General features: G+C 50.8%; 1 protein-coding gene across 2 annotated transcripts in view; it reads left to right on the top strand.

Annotated features, from left to right (window-relative positions):
* The first annotated feature begins 5,548 nt into the window (after positions 1–5,548).
* NFIX (nuclear factor I X) overlaps positions 5,549–13,093 on the top strand; it is a 110,441-nt gene continuing 102,896 nt past the window's right edge. For both annotated transcript variants that reach the window (XM_027851148.1, XM_027851151.1), the window contains exon 1: positions 5,549–5,633. In XM_027851148.1, coding sequence (XP_027706949.1) covers positions 5,607–5,633 — 27 coding nt within the window. In that variant the 5' untranslated portion in view covers positions 5,549–5,606. The remainder of the gene's footprint in view (positions 5,634–13,093) is intronic.

The following is a 13,093-nucleotide window of genomic DNA, read 5'->3' on the forward strand; positions in this document are numbered from 1 at the left end:
CCTTGACACTGAAATGGGAGAATGTCGTGAAGGATTCAAGCACCCCAAGTGGACATACACCTATCCAGATTTAAAACCCCACAAGCACTCATATACAAAAAAAAGACTACAAATAGACACATGGTACAGACTCATATACTTATTCTTAGACACAGGCTGTATATACAACTTATACAAACATTCATCTATATACTCACACTTACCCATGCAGAGAGTCACATGGCACACTCACCCAGATTCACTCACACTCATACAAATACAAGCATACAATCACAAAGACTCAGACATATTCCTACAGACTCATGTAGACAATTACACACAGATATATACTCACAATTGTGGAGACTAAGACATACTTATATAATACTCACTTGCTCACACACAAATATACACAAATACACATTTTCACACTCACAAACAGATACAGAGACAAAAACACAAGCTCATGAAATGAGACTCTGAGAAGAAAGGGAGCTTAGGAATTATCTAGTCTAACACCCTCACTTTGCAAATGCAAAGATTCATGTGCATATTCACGTAAATACATAAGCACACTCATTCACAGCCACAGCCACATACACAGATACACACACACACACACACACACACATACACACACACTCAGATGTGCTCACCCAGCAGCCTTCCCTGCCCTGCCCTTCCTCAAACTCAAGTCTTATTCAGGCCACGTTTCCAAGTTTCCACTGGGGTCTCCTGGGGTCTCTTGACTACAAATGAAAAGTTTCCCAAACAGTTTCTCAGCTTCCCCTTAGGGAAAACCCATAGGATCCTCCTTTCTACCGGGTGTGCAGTAGAATTGTCACCAGGTTTGTCTGTGTACAGAATCTGAAGAGTGGCTGAATCAAAGCTAACCTTCTGAAGCACCCAGAAAGATCCTTAGTTGGCTTAAGGGTCCATAGTGCTAAAACCCTCTGGGTACTCTGAAGAACCCCAAAAATAATAGTAATAATCGGTACTGATATAAGCACCTTAAAGTTTTCAAAGCACTTCATGTACATGACCTTATTCAAGTCTCACATCAGCCCTCACAATAGGCATTGTCCGTATTTTCATACTCATTTTACTGGAGTCAACTGAGATGAGAAATTAAATGACATGCCCAGGGTCACACAGTGTTGGAAATGAGATGAAGAGCCAGGTCTTCTGATTTCAAGTTCCACACTCTATTGATCCTGCCATCCTGCCTCTGGAGATTATGATAACAGTAATAGTAATAAGAACAATAATTTATATGGGATCTTTCCCTTTCTTTATCTCATCTGATCCACATCATAGTGTCATGAGTTGGGCAAGGAAGGTGTTAATATCCCTGTGTTACTGATGAGGAAGCATAAGGGTGAGAGGATTTGTCCTAGGTCACAGCAAATTAATCATGGGACAGAGACTGAAATGTGGGTTTCTTAGTTTAGATCAGCAGCTCTCCACCACACCCCAATTTCGCAGTTCCCCAACACAAAGTTGCTTTTAATTAAGGAAATATTAAGTGGCCAGGTATTATGCTAGATGCAGGGAGTACGAAGACCAAAATTAGACAAATTCTGTCTTTGGGGATCTTTGGAATTTGGAGATTCTGGAGTTTCTGGCATACTTTTTCCCTTGGGGAATGTCAAGGAGGTTATTTATCCCCACTCACAGCTAGTCCTATCCACCCGTCCCACCATCAGGCCTGAGTGAATAGGAATGTCAGAGGGAGAAACCAGTGAGCTTCCTTACCCTAGCCTAATAGGGTAAGGAAAGAGAAGGACTTGATTAGGGAAAGACAAGAGGCTGATGGCAGTGGCAGCGGTGGCGGCGGCAGCAGTGGAGGGGAATGGGGAGATTGAAGAAAAATGGAAGAGTTTGGGCCAAGAGAGAGAGGGCTTAGAGAGAGTCTGAGGGCTGGAGAAAAAGAATGGCTAGGGAGAGAATAACTTGGGAAGGAGTGTGGTGCGGGAATGAAAGAGGAGGTTGAAGGGAGAGTGATCTGGGAGAGAAAGAGAAGGCTGAGGAAAAAGGGGAATGGGAAGAAATGGGAACTAGGGAAGAAAAGGAATTGGGGAGAAGGGGGTGAGAGAGGGAGGAGGGTTTGGGGGAAAGGTGATTTATGGTAAAGAGAAAAGTATGGGTTAGGGTTAAGTGAGGGAGAGGGGAAAGGAAGGGTTAAGAGAAGGGATGGGGTGGAGAAAAGGGGGCTGAAGGAAGGAGAGGTGTCAAGCACAGTACAAACCTATCCCTGGCACCCAAGGCCATAAGCATTCACTGCCTTTGCTCTACAACATAAACAACTTCTCCACATTCTATTCCCCAGTTTATCCTCCTCCCATTTGTCCCCCATGTAGAACTCAAATATAGCTGCTGTCCTAATGAGACTTCCAGGGGTTTCCGGGCTCCCCCCTTTCCAGCTTAGCCCACCTGAGCAGGATAGACCTCTCCAACAGTTTCTCCCCACACCCCGCTCCTGCCTAGAACTCACCTGCTCCAAACATTCCAAAGCCCTGGAATTTGCCAGCTGGGCCACTAGATGTTTTCAGTCCTTCCCACTTCCCCCTGCACACACCTGTATTGTGAAAGGCCCGCACCTGCTGCCAACTGGGGCCAGGTGGGCAGCCTTAACCAGGAGGAACATTGGGGCATTCCAGCTGTGACATTCCAGCTGTGCCCAACCTACCTGCTGGAGGTTTGCTCCAGGAAACCCCCTCTCACCCCCCCATCTCCTCCTGGATGATTTCTCATTGGCTAGGTGTTTCTGGATACCTGGAGGAGGGGATGTGCACCCACTAGGCTCAAAAGACCATCCTTACTGCCTACTCTCTCTTATCAACCCCCCCCCCATCAGTTGTAGACTGAAATAGAATGAAAATATGGTGGGGGTTTTTTCTGATTGTGCATGTGTTCACACACACACTGTGGTGGTCAATGAAGTTTGTAAGGTGAATGATGGTGGAGGTAACTGTTTTCCATCATTGCATAACAATTGATCATCTATATGATAAGTTGTTATGTATTTTGTACACATCGGGCTTTTTGGTTTAAGAAATACTGTACACACATCTTGCATAGAGAGGTGGCCTTGGAACGTGGAAAACCTGGGTTCAAGTTCTGTCTCGGACCCATGCTACCCTCATGACCTCCAGCAAGCTACTTAACCTCTAAGTGTGCCAGGCAATTGTCTAAAACTAAGTTGCAGAAGGTGTGGTCCTGAATTGGTAAAAGGAGCTTCCTCACCCAGAAGATCTCCGTACCAATGAAATCACATTATCTCTATACATGCTACAGCACAAGGAGACCCAGATTCTAGATCCAGTCCTAGATTCGGATGAGTTAATAGAAATGAAAAATAGAGGAAGATATATTCTGTACACATGCTGTTATGTTTCTATGAGGGGAATGATTCCTTTCCTCTATGTCCCCCTAAGCTGGCCCAGGAAAGGAGTCTCCTTGGGGGCACAGATGGGAAGGGTAGGCCAGGCAAGGTTCACAGGTAGTTCTGAGGGGCATTTCACCTTGAACCTCCATTCCTTCCTACCTAATCTGTGCTCAGGCTGAATATAGAGCTGCCTCCTTCCTCCCTTACCCCTCAGCCACCTGGACTCACTCAGCAAAAGGCCCAGAACATATATTTTGGTAGATAGGTCTAGAGGTGGCTCATCCATGCCTCCATCTAGACAGTCTTGTCTCCATTCCATTTCGATAGTGGGTCAATTTTTTTGAGGGGGGAAGATAGCAGTCCTGGAGCCCTGTGGTTGCTGATAGGCAGCAGAATGGATTGGGGATCCAAAAGGAGGGGACAATGCCTCACACTAACTACCCCTAGCTCCATGGGTCTGTCGGGAAGAACCAAAGTTATATTGGTAGCTCCTTTAGTGGCCTTGTGGGGTTGGGGGGCTGAGTTAATGCCCATTAGTGTTCCAGATAATGGAGGGGTAGAGGGGACCTGGTGTAGGGAGAGGTACCATCCTTGATTTTGACTACTTGCTTTGCAGGTCCCCCTAGGCCAGGTGAGGAGGCTGGCCTTTCTGAAGTTAACCCAAAAGAAGCCAGGCCCCCTGCCCAGTGTACCCCTCTCAGTCTCCCCATCCCCCTCCTCAGCAGTATTGAAACTTTAAACTGTGTTAAAAGTTTCTGTTTACGAGGAGCCCTTGAATTTTTAAGGACGTATCAATTCCCTCTCTGCCCAAGTCTTTTCATAGGCAGCTGCTGGGGAAAAGAGGAGCGGCAGGATGGAGGGCTCTGAAATCCTCTGGGGGTGAGCCTCAGCACACCGAGACACATTGGGGTTCACAAATACACAAGACACTCACCCTCCCAAACACACACACACTGAAACCCTCATCCCCACAGGCTAAGTGAAGATGAAAATTGCAAGAATATCCAGGCTTTTCCACAGAACCCACCTTGTGTGCTGCTGGTGGGGAGGGGATTATTTCACACATATTCCCCAATTCTCTGGGTCTACGGGGACAGGGGCCACACCCACAGGAGCTCTACTCTTGTCTCGCTTCTCCCCCTGACTCAGAGTAAACAGTTGTGGGCCTGGTACTGAACTGGGACTCAGCAAAAATGTTCCTGAGCTAGAATCCAGGACATTCTCTCTCTGCCTCTTCCTTTCCTCCATCGGCACCTCCAGCCCTCCTTTGTCCCCCACCCCCAACTCCGAGTTGCTCTACACCCCTCCATTCCCTGTTGCCCAGGAAGGGGGAGGGCTCACCTGAGACTGGAATTGAGCCAGGGAAAGGCAGTCATTCTGGGGATCCTGGTGCCAGCAGTAATGTGGGAGGGGAAGTGGAATGGCAAGGGGTGTCCCTGAGTGCGTTTGGGGTCAAGGGGCACCCATAGGCTGGAGGAGGCTCTGGAAATACATGTCTCCTGTCATCAAGAAAGGAGGTGACAGGAGCACACACATACACATACACAATGTGTCTGTGGTGCGACAGTGTGTCAGTACGACCCAGTCGTAGTGGGCTTGTCTGTGTGTTTGGGAGAGGGAAGGCGTGCCACTAAGCATGCCGATGTGTCACTGTATGTCCGTGGGTGTCAATGTGTGTCTGTGTGCGTGTCAATGTGTCCATGTGTGACTGTTAGGGTAAATGTGTGTGAGAGAGAAAGTACGTGTCGGGGTGGGTGTGAGTGTGTGTCCGTGTGTGCAGCGGGGGTGGGAGCGGGCGCGGTCAGGGCGGGAGGGCCGGGCTGCCTCCCTCCCTCCCTTTTTCCCTCCCTCCCTCTCTCGCTCTCCCTCTCCCTCTCTCTCTCTCTCTCTCTCTCTCTCTCTCTCTCTCTCTAAAGTGCGCTCGGTTCCAAACTTTGTCTAAACTTTCACTTTCAGAGAGCACTGCAAGGCGGGGTTACCGAGCGGCATGGAGTAGAGAGCGAGAGAGGAGGAGAGTTGGAGAGGAGAGGGAGCGAGCGAGCGAGCAGGGCGAGCGAGGAGGCAGCCAGAGCGGCGGCGGCAGCGAAGGCAGCGGCAGCGGCGGCGGCGGCGGCAGCAGCAGCGAGGGGTTCGGGGCAGGCTCGCCCGGAGCTGGAGCGCGGCTTCCCCACTGCCCGGCCCAAGCTGAGCTGAGTCGCGCCTCGCCGCGCCACCCGCGCGGCTCCTCGGACAGCGAGCGATGTACTCCCCGTACTGCCTCACCCAGGTAACCGGGCGCCGCCGCCCCCGCCCCGGGGCTGGGAGGGTGTGTTGCGAGCGCGTGTCTCCTTGCGAGGCTGTCTGCGAGTGGGTCCGGCTGCCTCCGAAAGACTGCATGTCGTGTCAGTCAGTCTGCGCGAGGGTGGTGTGTGCGAGACGGTGTGGAACGGCGGCTGTAGGCGCGCGTGTGCCAGGCTGCGTGTGTGTGTCTGCGAGAGTGTCAGGCTGCGAATGAGTGTGTGTGAGCGTGAGTGTGTGTCAGTGTCAGTGTCAGTGTCGGGGTGGGGGTGGGAGTGCGTGTGGAGGGTGTGACTGCCAGAGGGAGGGGGGCCGGGGAAGCCCTCTCAGCAGGGCCTGGCGCTGCCCGCCTTAGCGCGGGGCTCTGCTCCCCGCTCCCCCTCCGCTCCCCCCCTCTACCCCCCTGCACAGGGCCCTGCCAGGCTCGGCTCCGCGGCCGCGGGGCGGGCCACACTCTCTCCAGGGCCTTTGTTTTCCTCCCCGCACATGGGCGCAGAGTTCAGAAAATGGCGCGTCTCCCAAATTTATTTCGGGAATAAAAAAGAGCCAGAGAAGCCGTGAGGCACAGACCGGGAGCAGCCCTCCCGGGCCGGCGGGCTGCGAGCTGCGGGGGGCGCTTGGCCTCCGGCCCCGACTCGGGCTCCGGCGGGCTGCGTTGACTGCCCCCTCGGGCGCCGTGGCTCCTTCCCTTCGTCAATCCCTCCACACGTCTTCCTCTCTGACTCCGTCTAGGTCTCTCCTGTGCCGGGGCCGCGATCTCCCGGCGCTCAGCCTCCGGTTCCGATCCCAATCTGGGGCTCAGGCAGGCAGAGAGTCTGACAGCGCAGAGGGCCTCCCTTCCCGCTAACTCCCGCGCCCGCTGCCTCCCTTACCGGGCCTCTCTCCCCGCCCCCCGCTCGCTCCATAAACTTTTTCCGCCGCAAACTTTCTAGCCAGCACAAGCTATGTGCGGCTTGTGGTAAAGAGGCCGAGCCTGAGTCGAGTCTTCTCGCGGCCCGACTCCCGCAGGACAGGAAATCCCCGTGCCTCCTGACCCCTAGCTCGGGTCCTGAGGTGAAAAGGGGGTGGGGGTGGGGTGGGCGAACTTGGTGCACCGAACACTACGCCAGGGCTTTATTCGATTAGGTGGCAAGCCGTCTCAAACCCGAATAGAAGGCGCAACAGGCCCCGCGCCATAGAACGCGATAGAGAGCTCTACAAACCCAGGGCTTTAAGGACCCGCTGTGGGAGCTCGGGGCACAGACCAAGCTCACTGCTCTGCTCCCAGGCTTCCCTAAGTGTGGACCCCACGAGTGAGAGAAAGGATCAACTGCTTTGTCAATGACGGTGTACGTCTGAACTGCCGGGGGGCCCTGTAACCTCGTGTATGTCCTTGTCGTCCGACGTTCAAAAAGGCCCCCTCCGCTTAGCTCAGGGAAAGGGGTTCCTGCAAATACCAACAGGGCCAGGAAATTTGGGAATTGCTGTATCTCTCCCCATTGGGGTGTCAGTTTTCTGAAAGTTCGGAGTGTTCCGAGGCCACATCAGGTGATCCAAGCTATTTACCAAAACCACCTCTGTTCTTAGGGAGGAGGTGACTCCTAAAAGTCCTCATCCTCAGATAGGATATAGGAACGGCTAGTGGGAAAACAGAAAAAAAAACGGCGCTGGCTGCGGGGATACGGGGACCTCCCTAGAGTAAGAGCTAGTGGGTGATGAGTGAGAGAGGGCAGATCAGGCCAGGGCCTTGAGTAGACCCTTCTCCTGGCTGCACTGGATGGACTATGTAAAGATGAGGCAGTTTCTCTGTGAGTCTATCCTGTCTATTATAGTGTGAGTGAATATGTATATTAGAAATTTATATCAATGTACCCCAGAGTGAGTGAATGTTTGTAGGCCTGTGTATTAGTATGAATTATGTATGTGTGTATGTGTGAATTTCCTTTCTTTTTCACTCAGACTCTAGAATTCGGGTGTTCCTGTTGGTGGAAGTGGCAGAATCTGGGAGAGGGAGAGCCATAGGCCACCTCGCCCCTGACCCTTGAGCTGAGGCATTGGGGGCTTGAACACCTCAGGCCCAGAAGACCTGCTGGGCTGAGCCTACTAACTTTGGGGCCTACTTCTCCACACAGGGCCTCCGGGTCTCCCCTTCAATGCATTAACCTTTCATGGTCTAAGTTTGGGTTCTTCGAAGTCACTACTAGCCATCAAAACTTGGGTCCAGAGATGGGGAACCGGAGTCTAATCCCCATTTGGGAGAAATTAGGCCTGACCTCTCAAAGATTTATATCTAACATGCTTCACACCCTCGGCCCAAGAGTTTTCCTCTAGCTTCTAACCGTCTCGATGTTCTTGCTGGCTGCGCTACTTGCCCGCTGTCCCGAAGACCACTCCCATGACTGGGAACCTTGTGTTCTCTTTCCAGTGCCCCCCGGTGTACCCTGGCGAGCTGCACTGGTTCCCCAGTCTCTGGGCAGGGGGCCTGGGCCCCGGCCTCCCTCCCCCTCAAGCTCGGGTGTTTGTGGGCGAGCACGGCCCAGCCGCTGCCTAATTATCCATTTCCCAACTCTGTACTTTTCTTTTCAAGCTGCTCTAATGACCTGCAATTTTCTTTTCCTCCTTCCCTTTCCCCCTTTCCTCCTCTTCCCCATCTGTTAAACAAAAAAGTAACTTTATCATCTTTCCCCTCTCCCTCGTTTCTCTCTCTCTCTCTCTCTCTCTCTCTCTCTCTGTCTCTCTCTCTCTCTCTCTCTCTCCCTCCCTCTCTCTCCCCCTGACTCTTGACATGGGTGGGGAGGACGTGGAAGGATTGGGAAGGGGGCAATTAGGGCAGAGGTGAGGCCAAGGACAGGGAACCTAGGAGGTGGCAGTGTGGGGTGCCCTGGATAGTACCCCCGCCTCTCATTTCTTTGGATTTCAAAATTGCTTTGGTCATAAAATATTGATTCTTCTGCTGACTGGCAGATGGAAAAAGGCAGCAAGACAGCAGACCTATACTGGGACTGACATGAGGACGGGTGGGAGAGCCAAAGGACGTCCATCCCCTTTTCAGGAGACCTCTGGCCTTTTAGAGGGCATTGTAGTATGTGTGAAGGGGAATTCTGAGCTGACCCAGGCTTCTTGTGATCTTTCTGGATTCGAAGTCTGAGCCAATCAACAATCTATTCAGGATTTGGGAGTGGGATTTTGTAAAAAGAAAATTTAAAAATGCTTCTTCCCCCCCCCCCCCCCAAAAGCTCAGATAGACTGAGATGAAGACAGAGAATGGTACAAAAACAAGGAGATGGCAAGAGCTAGAGGGCTGAAGAGTCTGGGTGGATAGAGAAGATCAAAGGGAACAGATTGGGCCTCCAATCCCGGTTCCTTAGCTCCTCGGCTCAAGAGTAGGTCAAACCCAGCAGTCTCAGTCATGGCCCTTTAGTATTTCTTGACTGTTTCCCTGTCTCCCCACCCCCTCCCCAGTCAGGTTCCTCTATACCGCATGGAACACCGGAGGCTTTGATGCACCCAGTAAGTGGCCCGAGGGAAAAACCCTCTGGGTCCTGCCCCCACACCAGGTTGTCTGCCCCTTCATCTTTTTGTATGTTCCTTCCACTGGATATGAAGGACAGTGGTCTTTTGTCTTTCTCCCCCTCCGTATTGTCTCTCTGTGTCTCTGTCTCCCTCTCCATCTCTGTCACTCTCTTTCTCTAAAACCAAAATTGGCTTTGATTTTAAAGTCAATAAATGAGCAGGAGCAGAGCAGAGCAGGGGCCCTGGTGGGGAAAGAGGCGAGAGCGAGAGAAGGGGAAGAGGAAAAGGAGGAGGAGAAAGGGATGTAGAAAAAGAGAGGGAAAGGGTGGAAAGGGGAAAAATAGAAAAGAGATGAAAAAAGATGGAGGAGGGTAGAGAAAGGATAGAACAATAGAAAGAGGAAGGAAAGAGATGGGAGGAGAGATGTTGAGAGAAAGGGGAGAAAGAAAATAGAGGGAAAGAATGGGAGAGGAGAAAAGGTGAAGAGGAGCTAGAAAGAATGGAGAAAGGGAGATAAAGAGGAGGAGGAGAAGAGATAAAGGGGGAAAGAAAGGGAGAAGGAGAGAGAGTGATAGAGAGAAGAGGAAAAAGTGATGAGGGAAGAGAGCTGGAAAGGAGGATGTCAAGGGAAGAGAAACAAAAAATGATATGGGGCAGAGGAGAAGAGATGGGTGAAGAGAGGAAAGGAGAAGTATATGGGGAGAAAGGAGACAGAGAAAGGAGAGGCAGGGAGAGAAGGAAGTTAGGGGACTAAGGAAGGGATGAAAGATGGAAGGAGGAAAGGGAAAAGAATTTCTTGGAAAAAGCTGAGAAATCTAGGGCAGGAACAGTGGAACTGGGGCCTGGAAGGGTTCAGAGCCTTGTCACTCAGATGAGACAGAGATGGATGGGAAACCCCATGTCATATATAGAGAGAAGAAAAAGAGAAGCACGTGTACATAATATATTCTCACACAGGCATACAAAGAAACACACAGAGATGGATGGGGAATCATACAGACACAGAGACACATGCTCACAAACATATGTAGATACAAACACAGTTAAATGCTTACACATAGAAAAAAATAATAGCTCACCAATAGCTATGATTTAATTGAGCTGCTCACCTCACTATGAAGTAATAATATCCCCATTTTACAGATGAGGAAACTGAGGTTCAAAGAAGTGAAGGAATTTACTCAGGGTCAAATAGTATGTATTGGATTTAGAACGTGAACCCAGGCCTTCTGACTCCAAGTTCGATACTCTTTTTATAGGAACATAAATACAAGTGTTTAGTCACACATAGGCACCCACCGAAAAACGTGGGCATGCATATGAACAGACATGCATATAGCCACATATTCAAACTGTTTTATGCCCCTAGTAGGATTGAATAATGTTGGAGACTCCTTTCCCTGGTCTCCTGACTTAGTCTCTTCATGACTGTACAAAAGCCATCTGGCTATCCTTCTACCTTTGTAAAACCTTGAACCTGATTTCCTCCTAAATGGGATGGTTCCTATTTCAATAAGCTGTCCCCCACTCCTTTTGATCCCAAGTGCCTATTCCCCAGTCTTTCTACCCCCATTTCCTCCATTATAATTGTCAGGCCAGGAGACCTTAGTGGTGCTCCTCAAAGTGACCCAGGGTTAATGTGGTCCTTGTGACCACACCAAAAAGTGCTGCGGAGAGCACACTTGATTAATTTAAATTCAATCTAATCAACTGATTGCCTATTGTGTCCCAGGGCACTGTGCTTAGCATTTTATTGGAGGGGAGTAGGTAGGATGGGGGATATAGGAGGACATGAGAACAGTGTAGAAAGCGGTGAAAGGGAATTGGAGGATAAGATGGATAATAGCATGTGGGAGAACCTAGAGGTACATGATGTTCCCCTGTGACCTGTGGGTGTGGAGATGCCAGAGCTGGGGTTCTGAACCATCTGAGGCCTTCATTCTGGATGGGAAGGAGGTATCCAGGAGGAGCCATCTAGGGGCAGGGTAAGATAGCTGATCTCCAGAAAACCGAGCTCACAGGGTCTACAGAAATAGGAGCCCAAGTGGCCAGGTGGAGAAGGGAGGAGGGAGTAGCTTTTAAAAATAGGGGCTAGAACTGGGAGGAGAGTGGAGTTCAGGTAGGGCCAGAAGGAAGCCATACTGGGGAAGGCGTGAGGGACTGAGCTAGGGGCCAGAAGGTTGAGTCTAATCTCTGCCTTGGGTAAATCCAGGAAGCCTTCAGAGGTGAGACTGTGCTCGCTGTATTGGATAGGAATGAAAGGAAGGCACATGGCTCATATCCACTTGTACGGATAGGAGTCATCTGGACAAAGAAGGCTATGGCAGGGGGGTGTTGACATAAGAGAGAGACAGACCCTAGCAGAGGAGGGAGACAGGGAAACTATGAGAAGGTTGGGGAAGCCACGCAAGCACAGACACAAAGAGGCAGGTAGGGTTAAATTAGGCCAGGTACTGTGAATCCTGGTGTCGAGATAGCTACTGGATACATTGGCCAAAATGAGGATGAATGCACATCAGAAGACTGAGTTGGCCAGCAAGTGGTACACTGCTCTGATAGGGTCCTGAATAAAGTCCATTGATTGCCTTTCCTTTTGGACTTAATCTGGGCCCTCTATTTCATTTTTCCTCAGGGGAAAGAGGATCCCTCACCCCAAATCTGTGGGCTCCAAGGTCTATTACTTCTCCTTCCCATGGGTGGGGACTATGTGTCTGTATTAATTCTATGATAAGAGTCTGGAAAAGTGATCAGACTATGTCTTAGCCTCAGTTTCTCTGATTTCTCTTTCTCCGTATCTCTGCTGCCATCCTCATAATTGTCTCACCTGATGCTCCTTTCTTGTTCAGTTTCCTCCCCAGATATAGGTGTCTAAGGGGGAAGGATGGCAGAAAGCTGTCTCGAGCCCTATCCTGGTTCTCAGGAGGGGCTCCCTGGCTCTGAGTTTGTGGGGCGGGGGATTGTGTTAGCTCTCTCCCTGAGGGTAAGACAGGAATGGAGCAGAGGACTCCTCTATCCTCCCAGTCCCTGAAGTCATTGCATTGTAGATTAGGGTAACTCAGCCTGAGCTTGGTGGGGGTGACAGGAAGGGAGGGGGGGGAGGGAAGTGGAATGGTTGGGAAAGCAGGTAATTTGGGGTACACTCACATTCATTCACATGGGCATCCTTATGTCTGTCACTGCTCTCTTATGATTTTACTGTGTCTCTTTTCCTTGGAGGTTGTTGGTCTATCCGGTGATTGTGACAGTGGCAGTTGGTATGCATAGGCCTTGTGTCTCTGTCACTCTTGTGTCTTTCTGGGCACACAGTGGTAACAAGGTGTAGTGGAAAAAGCTGTGCTCAGAATCAGGAGGCCTTCGGTTTTCATTCTATCACCATCTGAGGGACTGTAGGCAAGTCACCTCACTGAGCTTGGGCTCAGGTTCCCTTTGTAAAATAGGGACAATCAATCCCAGCTCAGCCTAGCCCAGCTCATGGATGGTTGTGAGGATCTAGTGAGATAAATAAAGGATGTAAGATTGCTTTGGAAAGTATTCTACACATGGGAGGAATAACAGGCAGCTCTTGCTGTTATGTGTCCATCCCCGTCATTGTGTCCCATCTATATACTCTGATCATTTTACCAGCCCTCCCCTCTGCTGGGCCTTGGTGCTGGGTAGTCGGGCGGCCTGTGCTCACTAGCTTTTTCCACGAGGGGGAGGGACCCACTATTGATGCCAGGTTTGTTCTGGGTTCAGAGGAGCTGCCTCCATGAAGGCAGGATCAACGCTGTAGAGGCCTCAACCTACTCTGGTCCCATTCCTTGCTGAACCCAGTCCTTCCCCGGACACCCCTAACCTGGGCCAGATGGCTTAAAGCCTCCTTCTGCCTATACCTTCCCCCCCTCCCCAGAAGTCAGCCCCAACTCAGTCTGGGACAGAGACACTGTTGTGTGTGTGTGTGTGTGTGTGTGTGTGTGT

This window comes from Vombatus ursinus, unplaced genomic scaffold, assembly GCF_900497805.2.
Source record: "Vombatus ursinus unplaced genomic scaffold, bare-nosed wombat genome assembly UNPS02009173.1, whole genome shotgun sequence".
Lineage (NCBI taxonomy): Eukaryota > Metazoa > Chordata > Mammalia > Diprotodontia > Vombatidae > Vombatus > Vombatus ursinus.